The sequence below is a fragment of the Ailuropoda melanoleuca genome, chromosome 8 (genome assembly GCF_002007445.2).
Source record: "Ailuropoda melanoleuca isolate Jingjing chromosome 8, ASM200744v2, whole genome shotgun sequence".
In the NCBI taxonomy this organism is placed as follows: Eukaryota; Metazoa; Chordata; class Mammalia; order Carnivora; family Ursidae; genus Ailuropoda; species Ailuropoda melanoleuca.
Window position 1 is genome coordinate 16,835,652 of NC_048225.1, and position 22,127 is coordinate 16,857,778.

Here is a 22,127-nt window from a genome sequence, read left to right on the forward strand (position 1 = left end):
CCTAATGCAAGTGAAGGGAAAAATATACTTGTGGACTAAACAAACCACATAGGCAAGCCTACAACAGCCACAAAATGCGGAAACTTTGTACTAGATAAATACCTTTTAAATCTGTGAGAATAAAAGGAAATCTCACTAAAAATGGAGTTGAGAGGCCAGCAGGGGGAGCTCTCATACTCTACCGCTCCTAGTCAATTGCAGACCCAAAGAAGAGCCTAATCTTTCAAGTCCATTTAATTTTGCTATTATTTTACTACCCCAGTAAGAGGAACGTTTCCCTCTGCCCTGGCAACAACCCAGCCAATGAAAGACTGTCACAACTCAGCCAATGAAAAGCCATTCTACTTCCAACTCCCAGTTTATTCCAATGGACTTTTTATTTACGACAGCCTTCCCAACCTCCCCTTTTCCTCTATTAACTAGAGTTTCTCTCTTTTGTTCTGTGGATTTGCCATGATTTTGCCATAGTTTGCTTGTCCCAAATTGCAGTTCTCTACTAATCCCAAATAAACCCATTTTTGCTGGAAAAATAACTGGCTGTTTTATTTTTAAGGTTAACAAACCACATTTTTATGTTCCTCAGAAATGATACATAAAAATCTTAATCCCCAAAATTAAAGGATTAAATGAGAACAAAGAAAACAAAGAAGAAATGTGATGTGGAAAGTAGGAACCAATTTCACATCTTTAGGTTGTACACCTGAAACGAATATACCGTTATCAAGTCATTATGTTGTAAACCTGAAACAAATATACTGCTACAAGGCAATTTAAAAAAAGAAAACAGGAGGCAAGCCACGGTATTTAAAACAATATTCATATAAAAGCGTTTTATGACTGGAGTCTAATAATTTTTCCCCTTACATGGTAGCACTTCTGACGGTCCTATAAGGAAACAGAAATGGATCTTTCCCAAACTTAGTTATCTCCCACTTTCCAGCATTTTCTTCTACTTGACACTCTGGAGGGAGCAAAACCGAAGGACCAGATTTTCTTCTGACTGGTCAAATTAATTAGAGCAGTGGTTCTCTAACTTTAACAAACATTAGACTCACTTTGGGTTTGTTAAAATACAGATTCCTGGGACCCCCGGGAGATTCTGATCCAGGAGGTCTAGTGGCTCCCCAGAATCTGTATTTCCAAGCAACTCCCAGGTGATGACACTGCTGGTTGGCCTTTGAGAAGCACTACACTGAGGCTCCCAGGAATTCAATTTACAAGTGTGACGACCGCAATTTACGTTTAGAAAAGCAAACCACCACAATAAAAAACAAAACTACACACTCCCAGACAAAAGCAGACCTCTAGGAAGCCACCCATATTCCCGTTTAGTTTGCACAGACGGGCTTTATCTGTTCTATGAAAAGATTCCTGTCATTTAAACACCTACCTAAACTAGTTCAGCCAAATTCCACCCATTCAATGATATATAAAAGGGCAGGCTCCGGACTGAGAAATATTAGTAACTGTTTTACAGATACTGAGCTTCCTTCACGTGAGTGGGAAAATGCCTCCGACATTCAACTCAAAGGAAATACTTATTACCCTCAAGGTAAAGCATCGGTTTTAGGACTGTCTGCATAAATACAGTAAGCCTGCTTCGTGCAAGACTCCGAACTACACGCGTAGTGGCCGCTGAAAAGCAAACAAAAACAAAACCTGAAACTCCATCCTCCGCCGCTTCGGTACCTGAACCAGCGTCCCGCCCTCCCTTCCAACAGGAGGACGAAGGGGGCGTGGCCGAGCGCGCGGCGCCCACGTGACCACTGAGAGCCGCGCGCCGCCAAGTCGCGCGATCTGCCGTCATATCAGCTTATGCCGCCGGGCCCTGATTGGCTGGCGGCTCCTGCCGCTAGGAGCGTGTGCCTGGCTACGCCCCTCCAGGCCTCGCCCGCTGGCTGACCGCCGCCGGCTGCCCAGTGTTCCTGGCAGCCTTCGACCCCGCGGAGGCCGGATCTGCCACTGACCCTCTGGAGGTAGGGATGACCGGAGGGCGGGAGGAGGCGGTGGAATACACCTGAGCGGGACGGGCGAGGAGGGGGAGGAAAGTGGATGGGGAGCAGTCAGCAGGATGGGTCTCAGGTGGGGAAGTTGTGCGGCTGGCCCTTTCTTTTCCATCCAGAGGCAGGCGTGGGTGGAACGCCGTGGGAGTGTCAGGCTCTCGGCCGGCGCCGGGCTATCTAGGTGACCGGCAGCAGGGATTAGCAGGCAGCCGGGCAACGCGGAAGCGGGCGGGGCCGTAATGCGTCGAGTGCGGGGCGCAGGGGACACCTGCTGGCCCAGAGACCTGTGGTGTGGGGGCTCTGCCCGGCCAGAGGAGGTTTGGGGCGCCGAGGAGGCCCGCACGCGAAAGAAACAGGCACAAAGATAGGCGTGCAGAAAACGAAATATCTGATGTTGGCTGTTGCAGATCGCTCATCCAAGGCAGTCTGTCCAGCGAACACTAATGCTTTACTTTGAGACGGATATCCCTCTGTGTTGGAGAGATTTTTCTTTCTTAAAGGGGCAAAGAAATTAGGTTGTGACCTCCTGACCATTACAGCACAAACCCCAGTTACTGCAGCGTAATTAGGATGGAGGGAGACAACAGTCAACGGTTTGAGAAGACTAAAAGGGAAGGGAAATAATCTATTAAGTTAGCATCGTAAAAGGAAAACATCATGTCTACTGGCGTCCATATGTTATAGCACAGTGGATTTGGAGATGGTATAGATGGGTGAAGTTCCAAATGTCAGTACGAAAAGTTTCCAACCTGGTGTGCTAGCCAGATGTTTTTAACCAAAACCTTCCAGCAAGTTACCTGGCTTTAAATATCACCGTCGGTGTGTGTGTGTGTTTAGGTTTCTAACGATAGCATCTAAAAAATGATAAATACATGATCCTTGATCACTTACAGAATGCTTTTCCATTTATTATGTAATGTAATTAGCATGAGATACTCAGAATTCCCCATCTGTATGTATACAAGTTGAGAGATAATATAATGTAGAAGCCGAGAGAACAGACTCTGGAATATACCTCCCGGTTATTACTTGACACGTTATTTAAATACTCCTGCCCTCAGTTTCCCTATTTATAAAGTAGGAGTTATGGAAGTACCTACCCGGTAGGGTTGTGAGAATTAAGCAAGGTGATACATAAAATATGCTTTTAAATAATACCTGTTTCTCAACGAATGTGAACTATTATTATCTATACTTTTAAAGTAAGGCCAAACTAACAATAGACTCAGTCATTCTAGCCTAATTGTATTTTATTAGTAACTTTTATGAAAAAGTTTTGTTTCTGTAAAGGTAAAATAATACAAGCTTCTGTTTCAATCAGGGATATTTAACTTAGGGTCAATGGAGCCCCTGACCTAAGGGGGTAGAAATGCAAAATTTTTGAGAGTTTGTAGTCACTGAGAATTTAAAAAATCAAGGATGAAGAGTTGAGATAGTGATGAAGAGGCAGTCTAACTTGGTTCAAGTCTTGCTTTAAGAACTTGGAACTTTGAGGGGCACCTGGGTGGTTCAGTCGGTTGGGTGTCTGCCTTTGGCTAAGGTCATGATCCCAGGATCCTGAGATCGATCCTGCATCAGGCTCCCTGTTTCTCCCTCTCTCTCTGCCTGCCCTTCCCCCTGCTTGTGCGTGCTCTCTCACTTTCTCTCTCAAATAAATAAACTCTTAAAAAAAAAAAAAAGCCAACTTGGGACTTAGTAACCAGACTGCATGTGTTTGAGTTCCAGCCCCAGCATTTGTTTACTTGATGATCCCAAGCAGATCACTTGAATTTTTTTTAAGATTCTATTTATGTATTTGAAAGAGAGGGAGCATGAACTGAATGAGGGGCAAAGGAAGAAGCAGACTGCCTGTTGAGCAGGAAGCTTAACGTGGGTCTCAATCCTGGGACTCTGGGATCATGACCTGAGCCGAAGGCAGATGCTTAACTGGCTGAGCCACCCAGGTGACCCAGATGACTTGAATTTCCTGTACCCAGCTTCTTTTTTTTTTTTTTTTTAAAGATTTTATTTATTTATTTGACAGAGATAGAGACAGCCAGTGAGAGAGGGAACAGAAGCAGGGGCAGTGGGAGAGGAAGGAGCAGGCTTATACTGGAGGAGCCTGATGTGGGGCTCGATCCCATAACGCCGGGATCACGCCCTGAGCTGAAGGCAGACGCTTAACCGCTGTGCCACCCAGGCGCCCCGTGTACCCAGCTTCTTCATCCATAATAGTACCTATAACACTAGAACCAAACTCTTAGTGTTAAAGAGCTAATACTTATGGTACCAAGTGTATAATAAATATTGATATTAGATATCATCAATTATTTTTCAAAGAAAAATCAAATGACACCTTTTTCTCCCTTAGTTTAAAGCAATTTTGACTCAGCTTTGGCCCCGTAACAGCAGTAATAATAGCTCCTATTTTATCTGTCAGATCATGCCCAAACACTAGGAACTCAGTCTCTAAACCTTAACAACAATTCTATAACGAAGATATGTTATCTCCATTTTACAAATGTGGGTTTGAATATAAATTTTAAATTTGAAGTCATATTGTTATTGAGTTCAGAAGATTTTTTGTTAGATGTCAGAAAGTATAGTGACATGTTTATGAATATTTAATTATTACATTCAACAAATTTAATTGAAACCAAAATTCTAAAAAACACTTAAAACAGGTTTTATTTCACAGTATCTAAGCTGCCGCTAGATTGACTGAGGTACATTTCTTTCTCCCGTCCAGGTGTTGGTTTACTATAACAGCAATTATGTCCAGGGAATATACAAATTAACAAAATTAGCATGGTCTTCAGATGAAAGCAAAACTAAAAAGTTTTTTTAAAGTTAAGGACTGAGATCTTTTGAACGTTATTACTTGCATCTGATATTAAAGGTTGAATAAAGAAGAGTCTTCATGTTTGAGTTGGTTTTGGCTGCATTGTGCTGTTTTGGTTGTACCGTACTGTAGTGATTTAGGGCTATGGGACACTGTAGGTAATATCCAGATTAGTCTGTAAACTCTTAACCAACCTTTAATGGTGTCACAATATCTTTCTCAATTGTTAGGTTGTTTTGAAATGTCTCTTTCCGGCTATCACTTCGTGTACTTTCTTTGCTACCTTATCTCCCTTGGCAGTGTCTACTCTTTATGGTTTCAATTTAACTACTCCAAGCTCACTTTTGAACTTCAAATTCATATTTGTATGTAGTCTACTGCTTATGTCTAAGAGTAAATATAGACTTAAAGCTTATTAGTGTATGCTTATTTAGATTTAAGACCCAAGCTGAATCCCTCATTCCTTTTATACCCCTGTCCCTGTGGCACCACATCTACCAGCTCTCCCAGCATTCCCTCTTGTGATTATGATGACATCAGCATCCACTCAGGCCAGCAAAAATCTCACAGCCATCCTAAATTTCTCCCTTGTTCACATTCCAGTATTTAACTGGTCATCAATCCCTGTGGGTTTTATACTTGCTACATCTCCGATGAACGTGTATGTGTTTTCTCAGAGCTGCTGAGCTAGTCTACCACAGGAGCAACCAAATTAGTCTCTGCTTCTCATCAGCACTCATATTCCTAAAGGAGTGGTTTCTATGAAATATGGGTCTGATTAGAACCTCTTTCCTGCTCAGAAACCTTTAGTATCTCCCCATCATGTATGAGGGAGAGTCATATTCCCTAGCAGGGCAACAGATCTCTTCACAGCCTGATACCAATTTCCTTTTACCAGCTTTATTCTGGAACAGTTTCCCTCTTCTATTTCACTCCTGTCTTACTGTTTTGCACCCACCAGCGGCACCCAGTGAGTCATGAATATACCATGACTTTTTCCATCCCTTTGCAAGTTGTTATTTCTTTTTCTTTCTTTCTTTTCTTTTTGTTTTTTTTAGATTTATTTATTTATTTGGGGGGGGCGGGTAGGGTCAGAGGGAGAGAATCTTCAGGCAGACTCCCCACTGAGCACGGAGCCCAACTTAGGGCCCCATCCCACGACCCAAGAGATCATGACCTGAGCCAAAACCAAGAAGAGTTAGACACTTAACTCTGAGACAGTGAGACACCCAGACGCCCTGCAAGTTATTTCTACCTGAAATGGCCATCCCTAACCTTTTCCTTTTGATAATGTCCTTTAAAGCCTGAATCAGATGTTGTCACTATGAAGCCTTCTACTATAAGCTGGGGTAGTTGTGTTGTCTTTTCTAGATATATAGAATTTGTGTATATATACCTTTATTATAGCACTTGTAGTGATGTAATTGTTTGTTTCTATAGTTGCCTTACCTTTCAGATGGATTTAGGCTGTATCTTTTCAATATTTATGTGCTCATTACCTAGTGTAGTGCTTGATACTTATTTGACTGAATTAACAATGTATAGTGAAGGATATATACCAATATCTGGCATTTGACATCAGTTAATTAAAACTTTCCATGACAGGCATGCCTGGGTGGCTCAGTTAAGTGTTTGCCTTCGCCTCAGGTCATGATCCTCGGATCTTGGGATTGAGCCGTGCATCAGGCTCCCTGCTCAGCCAGGAGTCTGCTGCTTCCTCTCCTCTGACCCTACCCCATGCTCGTGCTCTCTCATCTCTCTCCCTCCTTCTCTCTCTCAAATGAATAAATAAATCCTCTAAAAGAAAACTTTCCATGACAAAGTGAGAAAAAAAAAATGCTTGCAACTACTATCACAAACAAGAATAAACAGTCTTAATAAATAAAGAACTTCTAGAATTTGATTTTAAGAAACTAAAAGCCCATGGGGCGCCTGGGTGGCACGGCGGTTAAGCGTCTGCCTTCGGCTCAGGGCGTGATCCTGGCGTTATGGGATCGAGCCCCATATCAGGCTCCACCGCTATGAGCCTGCTTCTTCCTCTCCCACTCCCCCTGCTTGTGTTCCCTCTCTCGCTGGCTGTCTCTCTCTCTGTTGCATAAATAAATAAAATCTTAAAAAAAAAAAAAGATTTAAAGAAACTAAAAGCCCAGTGGGGAAATGGGCACAGGATAAGAACAAAATTTCACAGGAAAAAAATATAAATTACCCTAAATATATAGAATGATGCTCAGCCTCACTCATAATAATAAAAAGATAAGTATATACTGAGATATCATTTCTTTGCTCTCAGATTAATGAATATCCCTAAAGTTGATGATATTCTCTGTTGGTAAGGTTGTAGGGAAACGGGCACAGTCCTACATTGCTGTGGGCTTGCAAAGTGCTGCAGCTCCTATGCGGAGCAACTTAACAATATCTGCCAAAGTTACCGATGCAGCTCATATTGGTCCTGGCTCTTCTGCTTGTAGACATTTATGCAATATTGGGTTAATCATTGTTGCATTGTTTTAAATAGCATAAGGTGAGAATCTATCCAAATGTTTATACATGAGTTAAATAAACAACAATGAGGTCACACAAAGGAACACAGGTCCCCAGTCCCTTAGCCACAGTTTCAGAGTCTGAAAAGCCCTGAAAAACCAGAAGTTTGCTTTTTTTTGTTTTTTGGGTTTTTTTAAAAACACTGGCACTCGAAGTCATTTGATGGTACAGGCTTTCCCCAGCTGACTAAGGTGTCCACCGTGTGTTGGTGCACCTGTCAGGTACCCCTATCTCTGGTCTTTGCTGGGACTGTTTTTGTTCCTTTGGGTTTAATTGCAGAAGGAAATTTTTTTTTTTTAAATAAAGATAGCCTGTGTGAATAACAGAACGAATGGAAGCGTCCGTCATTAGGAATAGCACAGACATGGAGTTATTGTAGGAGCTTGGGCATGGTGTCTGTGAGGCCTCCTACTGAAGAAGACAGCGTGGGCATTACCACCCCAAATGACTTAAAGACTAGAAAAACAGATGGCTGGGGCGCCTGGGTGGCACAGCGGTTAAGCGTCTGCCTTCAGCTCAGGGCGTGATCCCAGCGTTATGGGATCGAGCCCCATATCAGGCTCTTCTGCTATGAGCCTGCTTCTTCCTCTCCCACTCCCCCTGCTTGTGTTCCCTCTCTCGCTGGCTGTCTCTATCTCGGTCAAATAAATAAATAAAATCTTAAAAAAAAAAAAAAAAAAAAAAAAACAGATGGCTGAAGTTTTACACTGGTGGTGAGGACCAAGAACTAGTGAAAAACGGGAAACCACAGACCAGGACGGCAAATGAAGATCCTCACCGTGTTTTGATTAAGTAGATTTGACAAGACCATAAATAAATGCCACTGATTGCTTTTTTGATTGTGAAACGACCTAAGATATATCATGAAGAACTACTCTACTCAAGACAAATGTTAGTATTAAGAAGGGAAGATTCGAAATTTAGGAAGCCGTGTAGTGAAAAATGTCTTAAAGTATGGTGAAAATGACTCTGCTGATCATGAAACAGCTAAACATAACCCTGATGAATTAGCTAAGACAATACCAGATGACAGCCTGAGCGCTGAATAGATTTGCAGGGGTGGTGGAATACCGCGGTAGCATATTGTTAAATTGCTCCGCGTAGGAGAGGCACCACTTCGCAAGCCCACCGCAGGGTAGGATCGTGCCTGTTTCCCTACAACCTTACCAGCAGAGAATATCATCAGACCGTAGGATGTTCCTTAATCTGAGAGCTAAGAAATGAGATCTCAATATATATTCACATCCACGGTGTTTAAATGAACCTTCCAAAATACCTGGGCAAACATCTTCCCACTGGTTCACTAGCACGTATGGGTGATCCAAGCTCTAGTCAGGCTGGACTGAAGACCATTGAAAATTTCAGATTATTCCCAGACAACTTTTTTGTGCATTCTCCTCCTCAACTTTTAGTTACAAGGTTGCAGTTGTCAGCCCCCAATCTAGAGTATTGACTGGGGAGAGAGGAATAGATGTATTCTAGTTCCTAATGTCAATTATCTGTCTCCTTTTGTTCTGTCAATGGGAGTGGCCTTTCCTTCTGTCACAAGAACAGGTAGTCCCTGAGATGGCAGCATAGATCCATCTAGCAAATTTATCTTTAAGTCTCAGCACTGAAGGAAAACTCTGAAATCGGAGCACTTTTAGAAAAGATGTACCGCTGCAACTTGTTGCCAGACGAGTAAACATCTGAGTACCTCCTGCCCTCATTCCACATCTTTACTACTTGCCACGTTGCCGTAGGAGACATTGGAACAGAACCCCAAGATGGCATTAGATCCTCATTGATGCCACTTATCAGCTGGTTGTTAGAGAAGAAAACTTTCTGGGCCTCAGTTTCTCTGAGCTTTGATGTCCCTGTGTATGATATGAAGAGATTGGACTAGAGATGATATTTAAGAACGCTTCTGGCTCTAAAGATGGTATTTCAGGGACTCTGGTAGCCACAGACTTACACCAAAAGTGCTTATTAAAGCAGGAACTTCATGTATAGTTTTTCCAAAAGTTTTTTGCACTGAGAAATATCAGCATGGGTAAATAATTGTTGCACGTGTCTATCCTTTAGGGGCTAAGATGGATCTTGTACTCAATGCCGCAGATTATTATTTTTTTACACCGTACATCTATCCAGCCTCATGGTCTGAGGATGACATCTTCCGACAAACTATTAGTCTCCTGATTATAACAAATCTTGGTGCTTATGTCCTTTATTTCTTCTTTGCAACACTGAGCTATTATTTTGTCTATGATCATTCATTAATGAAGCATCCACAATTTTTAAAGGTAAGTGATTTTCTTACCTACTTTTTAGCTACTGTTACAGTAAAAATGATAGGTATTTGTGAGATATTCAGATTAAACTGATTATAACCATTAAGTGAAATTTTTGCAACCAGCCTCAGATGCATTCGATATTTTTGGTAGGGCTAATCCCCTCTCTCCTTCTCTTAATTTAAACAAATAAATGAATCCAACTTTGTTGTGTTTTTGTTTTTTTTAATTAGAAGCCTGGTGTCTTCCTAGATACATAGGAATGAATTTCTTTGCTAATAGTGATGAATAAATAAATGCACACATTTGTGTAATTGTTTTAATGTTTGACTCTCACAAACTTGAAATATGTTTTTTACTACATGTCTATTTTTTGGCTAGATAGGCAATTGTAGATTTGTTTACAGTCATTTTTCTATTCCAGTTATTTGTATTTATCAGTGACTACAAGGACTGGAAAAAAAAAATCAAGAGAGGGTTAGGAGTGGACATTATTTGTGAAAGACATGATTATTCCATATATAGAAATCTAGCATGCAGATCTTGTTGGAAGGAGAGAAAGTTTCAGAATTTATTTACTGCATTTGCTCTTTACAAAAGGAATGTTCTCCTTACTCATGCATTCCCACATATTAACATTTTCACAGAAACAGTTTGGTGGCAAGCTCCTTCATATTAAAGAGATTGTAAAAATCCAATCCAAGACAATTTTTTGCTGGTTTTTGTGTAACATAGATTTTGTGATTTTTTAAGTACTGGCAATTTCATTTTCAGAATCAAGTCTATAGAGAGATTACATTTACTGTCCAGTCATTGCCGTGGATGAGTATTCCTACTGTGTCACTGTTCCTGCTAGAGTTGAGAGGTTACAGCAAATTATACGATGACATAGGAGAGTTTCCCAGCGGTAAGTAAGTAATATGAACATCAGGCACAGAGTGGTTTCTCTAAAGAACCGATCTGCCTCTTTTTTTCTTCTTTGAAAATAATTACAAGTTGTTTACTTGTTTTTAGTGCTCTGTTTTTATGTATTATGTCTTGCTATAGACATACATTTCCTAATCTATCAGTTTTAAAGTCTTGGTTGTAGATGGAATTGTGCCCAGGGGAAGCTGAGTATAATCAGAGACAGACCTTTGCATTTGTTCACGATTCTCTTTAGTGCATTCAGACTCCAAAAAAACCCAACCCAAAAACCAAAACAAACAAAAAACCCTCAAGTAGTACATGATAATTAGAAAAAATCAGAAAAGACAGAGTTTTAAAAATCCGCTATCCTGCTACCTAGAAATTACCCTTTTGACATATATCCTTCCACTTTTCTATGCCTACTTCATTATTTATGTTACAAAAATGAAACCCTACCGTGCAAACTGGTTTGGACTTTGATTTTTTTCTTAGTAGTATATATGCCCATATTTTCATTATATAGTATATTAGTTATAGTATATTGTGTAGATATCCCGTTTATTTAAATGATCCCCTGTGGATTATTCCTTTTTTTTTCTATTATAGATAGTCCTGCAGTGCCTAAACTAAATTTTTGTGAAATTATGAAATTATTTAATGAAGATACATCTCTAGTATCTAGTATTAGAAAGTAAGAACAGTAGTTAACATTTATTGAGTTTTACTATGTACCACCTACAGTTCTAAGCTTTTCACATGTATCAATCTGTTTTATTCCACATCACTTCTATGACATGGGTCCTATTGTTAGGTTCCTTCTATAGGTGAGTAAATTAATGTACAGTAACTTGCCTAGGTCATTCAGCAAGTAAGTGGTGGATCAGCAAGTAAGAACTGGAACCCAGGCTTGCTGGTGCCAGCACACCTGTTGTACAAATAAGAGGTTGGATATTTAAAGAAAGGAACAAAAATTATACAGTAGGGTGATGAATTGGCTAGGGATAGGATTGAAAAGTGGATAGGATTATGAGTAAAAATAAAAGGAGAAATAATGTTCTAGATACCCGGAACAGAAAAAGTCAAGGTACAGAGGTAAGGCTTTCAAGATGTTGGAAGGTCATTGAGAAAACCAGCGCAGTTAGTACAGGAACAGATGAGGCTGGAAAGATCAGGAAGTGTTGGGTTATGCAGTAAATGCTAGGCTTGAGGTATTTAGTGGAAAACAATATTCTAAGCAGGAAAATCGTATGTAAAGGTATGTTTTACGAAAGTTAATATGAAGGAAAAATAAATGGGGTCATTTATGCTTAGAGATTTAAATAAGAAAGATGCCTTAGGCATATGCTTTTTCTGTCTCGTAAGTGCCATCATAGTTTAACTTCAAGTTTTTATGGGAGGGAAATGAGGAAAGCAGCAGATACCAGAGACTTAAGGGAGATTAATTTATCATGTATTGCATTAGCCAAAACAGTTTATAGTGTTTGAGTCTAGGATTACGTTTTGTGCACTTAGATGGACAAGTACCGAGTAAACTCTGGTCCTGGAAGCCAGATCTTGATTCTGATCTAACGTGTTCTCTCTTCTAGGCTGGTTTCAACTCATTGTTAGTGTACTGTCCTTCCTCTTTTTCACTGACATGCTGATCTACTGGATTCACAGAGGCCTTCATCACAGACTTGTGTATAAGGTAGAGTCATTTTTAGGGGAAAGAGAAAATATATATACATTTCAGCAGTGTGTGGTTACAAATTCTGTTTTCTAGTTTGGTTTTTTTTTTTTAAGATTTAATTTATTTGAGCGAGAGTGCCCAAGCATGGGGGAGGGGCAGAGGGAGAAACAGACTCCCCATTGAGCAGGGAGCCCAATGCGGGGCTTGATCCTGGGACCCTGAGATCATGACCTGAGCTGAAGGCAGACACTTAACTGACTGAGCCACCCAGGTGCCCCCAAATTCTGTTTCCTGTTTCCAAGAATTTCCTCTAACTTATTACATACCTGGTAGCCAAGTCATGACAGATACCTGGTGCATTTTGTTTGTATTCTTTATGAGTCTGGAGGGGCTGTGTTAAAATAGTACTGTTTTCAGGTAAAGGGTGCATTTTATAAAGTGATTTTGTGGAATTTAAAGAGACTTTTTAAGTTAGGTCATTTCCACAATGTGAGCGTGAAAAGCTAAGTTGAAAAGTAAAGGTGGTTCTTAACTGTATTCTTTTCTTCTGTAGCGCATACACAAACCTCATCATCTCTGGAAGATTCCTTCTCCATTTGCAAGTCATGCTTTTCACCCTGTGGATGGCTTCCTTCAGAGTCTACCTTACCATATATACCCTTTTATCTTCCCATTACACAAGGTGGTTTACTTAAGTTTGTACATCTTGGTCAATATCTGGACGATTTCCATTCATGATGGTGATTTCCGTGTTCCCCAAATCTTAAGGCCATTTATTAACGGCTCAGCCCATCATACAGACCACCACATGTTCTTTGATTATAACTTTGGACAGTATTTCACCTTGTGGGATAGAATTGGAGGCTCATTCAAAAACCCTTCCTCCTTTGAAGGGAAGGGACCACTTAGTTATGTGAAGAAGATGACAGAAGAAAAGTGCAACAGCCATGTAGAAAATGGTTGTAAAAATGAAAAATTATTCAGTGGAGAGTTGACAAAGACTGAGTAGATTGTTACCCTATTATTAAATATTATGAAATATTTTTAATAAGGAAAAATAATCTACATACATACAACAAGAGACATAGCAAGGAAATGGTATTTGAGAGTCCACATTGTAGGTACTGCAGAGGAGTGATCGTGGTGGTAGATCAAGGAAAGAATGCTGTGAACACCGAGATTTTAACCTCCTGCTTACCATACTAGGTCAACGTTGGTCTCAAGGACAAGTCGTGTCTCTGTACTGGCATATCTGTAATTTGTATAGCCTCAACAACAATTTTTATAAAGATAGAGAATAAATTATTGAGGGGACTAGGTTATGTCCGTTTGCCTTAATCCACCCATATTCATTAAGAAAAATACATTGTGCTTGATAATACCAAGACAGCATCATAACAAAGAGATACTAATATAAACGTGGTTCCTTGTGTCAGAAATGGTTAAGTCTTCAATGTTGGTATGATAATGACTACCTGTAGTATTTTGTTCAAGTGGATACATCAGTGTGAAAAACAAAAAAAATCTGATATAACATATTAATGGCCAAGTAAATGACCCAGTTAGTAGCAGATTTAATAAGATTATCATCTTCCTACACGTAGGAAGTTTATTCTCTGGGGACATGGTCAAATATTACATTTTACTGATGAGAAAATAAATTAGAATTTTAAAAAATACTGATACTACCATGATTTAATCCAGATCTGGGATTATTTAAAGATTTTGGTGGTTATTATTTTAAACCATTATTTAATAAGTATAAAATTATGTGAACCTAAATATATTTAGAAAGGGAAATTTGATGCCCAGATAATATATTTGACACTACTGCTTTTTTAATTAAATGGATGCACTGCACTTTTGATATGTTTCAAAGTTACAATCCTATAATTTCCTATAAAAGGAAGTAATTGCCAAATATTTAAGCCCATCACTGAAGATTAGTTTTGAAATCTTATTTTCCCTCTTCTCCTTTCACTTTTCCCCACTTTCTGTGCAAAAAGATTTAACAAATAGTTTCATAAAGAAATGTTGTATGTTGTAACATAAATATGTTGGAGAAAGGTGGCTTGGAAAGGCATTCTATAAGCTATTTATGTAAAATCAATAAAAGTTGGTTATTACTATTATTAAACTGTATCAGTTAAATATTGTAACAGCACAAAGTATTCTTTTACAAATTTTGTGTCAATTTGAAACCACATAAATGACATGGATTGTCAGAACTTTTAAATGTCCCCAAATGCTCAATGTCAAGGGGAGAAAGAAAGGGGTATCACATTCTTTTTATATTGCATATCTTACTAGATTTGAGTGTTTTAGCAAGAGACCAGTCATAAAATGTAATGCTTGGGATCCAGAAGAAAGTAGTTTTTTTCTGAGTTACTATCACAGTGTTGTTCTGCTTAAACATACTAGAGAACCAGTTGGTGTTTTGTAACCGACAGATACAGCCTGTGATTTTCCCTGACTCCCTGCCCCTGCCTCCAGTGCTCCACTTTGCCCCCCACCAGAAGAAGGAAATTAAGAAGTCAGCTTTGTTTTCTGTGATAATGACAGCTAATATTCAAGATTTCTATTTCTTCCTGCTTCAGCTTTGGTGTAGTGTGTGTTTCTAGGAATTTATCCATTTCTTCCAGGTTGTCTAATTTGTTGGTATTTTTCATAATGTTCTCTTCCTTGTATTTCTAGAGTGTCGGTTGTTATTTCTCCTCTCTTACTTGTGATTTTCTTTATTTTAGTCCTTTCTCTTTTCTTTTGGATGAGTCTGGCTAGAGGTTAATCGATTTTACTAATTTTTTCAAAGAACCAGCTCCTGTTTTCATTGATCTATTGCGTGGTTTCTTTTTGTTTCTAGATCATTTGTTTCTGCTCTAATCTTTATCTCCTTCCTTCTCCTGGCTTTAGGCTTCATTTGTTCTTTTTCTAGCTTCTTCAAGTGTAAATTTAGGTTGTTTGAGATTTTTTCTTGCTTCTTGAGGTAGGCCTGTATTGGTCTACACTTCCCTCTTGGGACCGCTTCTGATGCATCCCCAAGCTTTTGAGCTGTCGTGAGTGACAGCTAAGATTTAATGAGCTTTTACTCTTGATCAGGCACCATGACAAGTCCTTGACATGAGGAAATTGGGATGCAGTTGCATTGACTTTTCCGAGGTTATTTCTGTCTCGTTAAAGCCCAGTGTGGATGTTTCTGGTCAGTGGACAGCTTTCCACAGTCATTCTGAGACCCAGGTTCCTCCCATCTTGGGGGCTGCCTGTCTCCAGTTTCCAGAGTCTTCTTTGTTGGAGGAGTCCACAGGAGGAGGGGGCCCAAAAGTCCTGCATATCCCTTACCCATGTTCCTTTAGACAAAACTTAGTCGAATAGCCCATCTCACTGAAAGAGATTCTGGGAAATGTGTCTTCATTGTGCCTGGGAGGACGGGGCAACTGCTTTCTGGAACTACTAGCCTGTTTGCCATACTCACATAATTTATCCTTCTCCTTCTGGGGGTCACAGTAAAGGCACTGAAGAGATGAATGAGCCCCCAGAATATTTCAAGTTATCCATCCACTACATGTCTTGGCGCCCTTAATTCCATTACTCTGAGTATGAGTGTTCGTTTCCTCCAGATTCTTACTACTGTATAGCTACTAGAAAAGAAAGGACATAACGTATAGGGAGAGGAAAGCTTCCTAAAGATGTTAGTCATAATCAAATTAGTCTCTGCCCTCCTCCTTTTTTCTTAAATTCTAGTCTTACTAGGCAATATTATGCTAAGTGGTCCTGCAGTGTTCCTGGTCTGACCACTGCATTGTCCGCGTCTCCATTAGAGGAATTCAGACAGTATTCATGGAAGTGAGGATCTAAATTCCTTCCCATAGGAACATCAAGTGAAAGACTTTTCCCCTTGACTTGAAAACCTTTTATAGTTCAAGATCAGAAGGGGAAAGTCAAGATTACTTTCTCCAGTTTTACAGTAGAAATCAGGAAATGGAAGGAGGTGGTATAAGAACACATTTCAAAAACCCAGAGACTTATATTGGGTGCCGTCCTGTTCTTTGCTGTCTGTGTCTCTGTCTCCCTGTCCCTACATGCTGTGAACTTCCTACTTCTCATTGCCCTGGCCCACGTTTCTTTCTCTTCCCATCTTCAAGAAGTCAGGGACAGACCTGGCAGAGAATTCGGAGTGCCGGTTTTAATGCACGGAGTCCGCAGTGCTGGCAGATTATTTAAATAGAGATGGTGTCTGGGGGGAAGGGGGAAAGTAGGGAGACAAATCAGAACAAAGATTTGGGATTGACCCAGAAAGAAGAGAAGTTGGAGGCCAGGAGATTGCTGAGGAGAGCATGAAAAAAGATGTCCAAAGAAACAAGACAACATAAGGGGTAAAGAACTTGCTTTCCTTGTCTTTGCAACTTCTTCAAAGTCAAAAACCTTGACGGGCAGTCTTCTCTCAGCAGTCACTGCTTTCTGTCCTCTAACACTGTTAAGTGCACCCTGTGTATTCTAGACCCCAGATTACCTCAAAGTAGAGACTGTGTGCGAATCATCACTGTATTAAACTGTGTGTCCTTTAAAGACGCGGTTGAGGTTTAATAAATACTTTGCTGGGGCGCCTGGGTGGCACAGCGGTTAAGCGTCTGCCTTCAGCTCAGGGCGTGATCCCAGCGTTATGGGATCGAGCCCCACGTCAGGCTCCTCCGCTATGAGCCTGCTTCTTCCTCTCCCACTCCCCCTGCTTATGTTCCCTCTCTTGCTGGCTGTCTCTATCTCTGTCGAATAAATAAATAAAATCTTTTTAAAAAAAAATAAATAAATACTTTGCTGAAGGAACTAATGGAAGTGTCATTCTCTTCCGTAAACATTGATTGAAGCCCTACCAGGTGCCACACACCCCACGAGGGGCTGCAAATATTCTGTAGATTCTTTATCACGGTCTTTTTGACCAATAATTCACCTCTTATTCATTAGCTGACTGACATTTGCTGAGTGCCTGAGAGAAATCAAAGGGAAAGTAAAGAGGAATCAGATGGGTCCTCACCAAGGACGGACTATCCTTTTTTTCCTCCAAAGTCACGCTTCCACTGGGAACCCACAAAACCCACCAGTACCGTGGATTCTGACCATATAGGAAACAGTAGTGTGAGTACTGATCTGAGGGTTGAATGAATCAATCAGTGTGCAGTTACTACGTAACAGTGCTGTGGATACAGAAAGGAAAAAAAAAAAAATAGATCTTCAGAATTATTGGTTGATGATCCCAAGAAATGACCAACCAGGGAGGACACCCTATAGCTTCACCTGGAGCGTAAGTCACCTCAGACGAACTATAGACACTAATTGCCTCGGAGTTAAACAGTTTTGAGTCCTGGCTCTGCCACTTGCAGATTGCATGACCTTGGCTTCTCTATCTGTAAATTGATGAAAATCCTGCCTACCTAATAAGATTAAATAGGTTAGAAACACTCAATTAAATGTCAGCAGAGGCCATTATTCATGTAAATTGCACTCACTGCCTCTGCTGTCTAGGTTCAATGATTATAGTCATTACACCTAGGATAGGCCCTCAGTGGAAATCAATTGCCGGGAGAAAAAAGCCCCTCGGTCCTCTCACCTTAATATTGGAGGGTGAAAGATGGGGTGAATCAGAAATAGGGGGAAATCATAAGTAAAACCAAACTTGTCACATTATCTACTATAAATTTTTGTAAGAATTTTAAGATAGCTAAATTATTTGTTGCTGTACAATTTTATTTTAAAAAGACATTACTGTAAGCTGTAAGGCCAGTTTAAAAGATTTCGAGATAAGAAGAAACTTAACTTCCTGGAAATTAAATTTCTTAAGAAAGGCAAGAAGGACGTGTGTGAACTATATTGTCGAGCTTCATTGTCAAAGCAGAGTTTTGGTATGGAAAGAAAAACACTTATAGTGTTAATACGTCATTAAAATACACTTAAGTCATAGTGTTTCTTAAATCTAGGCTCAACTTGATCTTATTAAACTACAAGTACAGTAAAATTTGTTTAAAAGAGAAATCATGTTTTCAGTTCTTCAATCAACAATTAACTCAGAAGTCTGACTGATGAAATGCTCCTTAATGCTTGACACTGTTTACATATTTGATTAATCACATTTTCTTAAACATTTGGTAAGAAATTTAACACATTTGATTCATCTCCTTCCAAAAGGCACACTTGTGTCCTCAGCAGTTTTCTGAGCTCCTTGACAACTCAGGATTCACAGAGACTTAAACATACTTAACCACAAGATAGCATCATGATATCCAGAGTTCATCACTCAACTTTAAAATATTTGTACTATAGACGTTCATTCACTTCTTGTGTCATTTTGTGATCGCTTTATTTTAGAATGAGAGTTTTACACACTCAGCCATTTACTTAGATGAACACTTGGCCTCCTGACGTGTGTTCCCAAACAAGGAAAGAAATAGGACCCTGGAAACCGTGCACATTCCAATATTTGAGAGCCATTGCTGTGGTGACTTTTGTCCAACCCTTCATTAGGTTTTTTTTTCCCCTTTTAATCTACTTAATGGAGGTATAATTTATAGACAGTAAAATGTACTCGTTTTCACCGCATGGTTCAACGAGTTTGCACAAATGTGTACGCCATGGAAGCACCAGCCCCATGAAGATACAGATCATTCTCTTCACCAGAAAAAAACCTTTATCTTTCTTCGCAATCTCTCCATAGCCCTACGTTACCACTGACCTACTTTCTGTTTCTGGAGGTTAATTTTGCCTGTTCTAGAATTTCTTATAAATTGAACCAGATAGTATGTACTCTTGTGTTTAGGGGTTTTTTTAGCTTACATGTTTTGAAATTCACGCTATTGCGTATGTCTGTACTTTGTTCCTTTTCGTTGCTGTCCGATTGCAGTGTATTACAATTCATTAATCCGCATGTCTGCTGATGGATATTTGGGTTATTTCTAGGTGAGGTTATTATGAATAAAGCTGCTACAAACAAGCAGACAAGTCTTTGTATAGATCTACGTTTCCCTTTCTTTGTGGTAAATATCTGTTTGTATAATTGCTTGGTCCTAAGGGAGATCGAGGTTTAACTTTATAAGAAACCATCAAACTCTTCTCCGAAGTGTACCATTTTACATTCCCACGACGAATGATGAGAAGCCCATTTCCTCCACGTCCTCACCAACACTCTACATTGTCAGTCTTCAGTTGTAGCCACTCTAGTGCGTGGGGAGTAATGTCTCTCCTTGGGCTTAACTTGCATTTTCTATGACTAATGATGTTCAACAGCTTTTCTCATGCTTTTTGGCCGTTTTGCGTTTTGTGTTTCTTCTGTGAAGTATCGTTCAAGTTGTTTGGCCACTTTTTAGATCAGGTGGTTTTTCTTTCTATTATTGATTTAGAAGAATTCTTTACATATTGGCACAAGTCCTTTGTCGTATATATGTATTACAAATGTTATTTCCAATCTGTAGCTTGCCTGTTCATGTCCTTAATTGTCGTTTTTCTTTTTAAAGATTTTATTTATTTATTTATTTATTTATTTATTTATTTATTTGAGAGCTGAGCAGAGAGCCTGACGAGGGGCTTCATCCCAGGATGCTGGGATCATGACCTGAGCCGAAGGCAGGTGCTTAATGGACTGAGCCACCCAGGCGCCCCCTTAATTGTGTTTTTTTAATCAAAAACAGGAGAGTTACTAATTTTGATTAGGACCAATTTATCAGTTTACATCTTTCATAATTATTGCATTTTATGTCCCACTTAAGAAGTCTTTGCCTACTCAAAGCAAGTTTGGACTTCTTTTTGTGGGAAAATTTNCTTTTTGGCCGTTTTGCGTTTTGTGTTTCTTCTGTGAAGTATCGTTCAAGTTGTTTGGCCACTTTTTAGATCAGGTGGTTTTTCTTTCTATTATTGATTTAGAAGAATTCTTTACATATTGGCACAAGTCCTTTGTCGTATATATGTATTACAAATGTTATTTCCAATCTGTAGCTTGCCTGTTCATGTCCTTAATTGTCGTTTTTCTTTTTAAAGATTTTATTTATTTATTTATTTATTTATTTATTTATTTATTTGAGAGCTGAGCAGAGAGCCTGACGAGGGGCTTCATCCCAGGATGCTGGGATCACGACCTGAGCCAAAGGCAGGTGCTTAATGGACTGAGCCACCCAGGCGCCCCCTTAATTGTATTTTTTTAATCAAAAACAGGAGAGTTACTAATTTTGATTAGGACCAATTTATCAGTTTACATCTTTCATAATTATTGCATTTTATGTCCCACTTAAGAAGTCTTTGCCTACTCAAAGCAAGCTTGGACTTCTTTTTGTGGGAAAATTTTTTATAATGAATTCAAATTCTTAATAGATACAAGGCTTTTCATAGTTTTATTTCTCCATTTGTCAGTTTTGATATACTGTTTTTCAAGAAATTTGTTTTATTTCACTTAAGTTTTCAAATTTGTTGCCGTAAAATTGTTTATAACATTCCCCTATTATGCTTTCAANAGTTTACATCTTTCATAATTATTGCATTTTATGTCCCACTTAAGAAGTCTTTGCCTACTCAAAGCAAGTTTGGACTTCTTTTTGTGGGAAAATTTTTTATAATGAATTCAAATTCTTAATAGATACAAGGCTTTTCATAGTTTTATTTCTCCATTTGTCAGTTTTGGTATACTGTTTTTCAAGAAATTTGTTTTATTTCACTTAAGTTTTCAAATTTGTTGCCGTAAAATTGTTTGTAACATTCCCCTATTANTGTTGCCGTAAAATTGTTTATAACATTCCCCTATTATGCTTTCAATGCTTATAGGATTTTTGTGATTTTTTTTTTTTTTTTTTGATTCCTGATGCCGAAAATTTGTTTTCTTCCTTTTCTTGTTCGGTATAGCTGAGATAATATGCATGTAATTGACCTTTTTTAAAGAACCAACTGTTGGCTCTGTTGATTTTTCTCTATTGCTTGTCTTCAATTTTGTTCATTTCTCCCTCTTTTTCCTTCTATTTATTTTGGGTTTAAGTTGATCTCTCTGTCACTCTCCCCATCTCACTCTCTCTTCCACTCCCTCCTTTTCCCCTCCTCCAACTTCTTAAGGTAGAAGCTCAGGTCATTGATTTAATTTTTTTTTCCTTTAAAAATATAAATGNATTGATCTTTTTTAAAGAACCAACTGTTGACTCTGTTGATTTTTCTCTATTGCTTATCTTCAATTTTGTTCATTTCTCCCTCTTTTTCCTTCTATTTATTTTGGGTTTAAGTTGATCTCTCTGTCACTCTCCCCATCTCACTCTCTCTTCCACTCCCTCCTTTTCCCCTCCTCCAACTTCTTAAGGTAGAAGCTCAGATCGTTGATTTAATTTTTTTTTCCTTTAAAAATATAAATGTTTAAAGCCACACAATTCCCTCTACGGCCTTCTGTGGCTGTATGCCACAAATTTCGATATGTTGCATTCATTATTATTCAGTTTCAAGTGTTCTCTATTTTCAATGAGATTTCTTCAGTGACCAGTGATACAGTGGGCTTCTGTTATGTCAGCTTCGCCGAGCCAGAACTGCTTTTCCCAGAAGTACTTTCCTACCCAGTTCTAGGTTATCATGGCTACCCAAGTCGTTTGATGTCAGATTTAGAAGATGGAAATGGAGCCCCAACCATCTTACTCTCTATGATTGGAGAGACGACGCGGTCTGTGAAGCCTTGTTGCCGCCCCGTCGTGTTGTAACTCACCTGCTGGCTCGCCCGGTTGGCCAGAGGGTAGCATCCGGGCCCATAGCAGCTGCAGCTCCCCTCTGATACCATTCCGTTCCTCCCAATTCTGGGCCCGATGTGTGGTTAAGGCTCGGACGCCCTCCGTCTCAGAGTTGTGAGGGGACAATAGAGGTGCCAGTCTACCATCACGATTTCCAGCACAGCCTCCCAAGTTCTAAAGGCTGCC

General features: G+C 39.5%; 1 protein-coding gene across 1 annotated transcript; it reads left to right on the plus strand.

Annotated features, from left to right (window-relative positions):
* Positions 1-1,820: 1,820 nt before the first annotated feature.
* On the plus strand, positions 1,821-14,350 carry SC5D (sterol-C5-desaturase). The gene is made up of 5 exons (XM_002914078.4): positions 1,821-1,976; positions 9,430-9,647; positions 10,410-10,542; positions 12,131-12,231; positions 12,767-14,350. The coding sequence occupies exons 2-5, from the start codon at positions 9,438-9,440 to the stop codon at positions 13,220-13,222; spliced, it is 900 nt and encodes a 299-aa protein (XP_002914124.1). The 5' UTR covers positions 1,821-1,976; positions 9,430-9,437; the 3' UTR covers positions 13,223-14,350.
* The last annotated feature ends 7,777 nt before the right edge of the window (positions 14,351-22,127 follow it).

Bases quoted from the DNA above. Each gene is read 5' to 3' on its own strand.
- SC5D (XM_002914078.4), top strand. From the start codon at position 9,438: ATGGATCTTGTACTCAATGCCGCAGATTATTATTTTTTTACACCGTAC. The intron at 9,648-10,409 runs GTAAGTGATTTT...TTTCATTTTCAG, and splicing joins AGCATCCACAATTTTTAAAG to AATCAAGTCTATAGAGAGAT. The intron at 10,543-12,130 runs GTAAGTAAGTAA...TCTCTCTTCTAG, and splicing joins CATAGGAGAGTTTCCCAGCG to GCTGGTTTCAACTCATTGTT.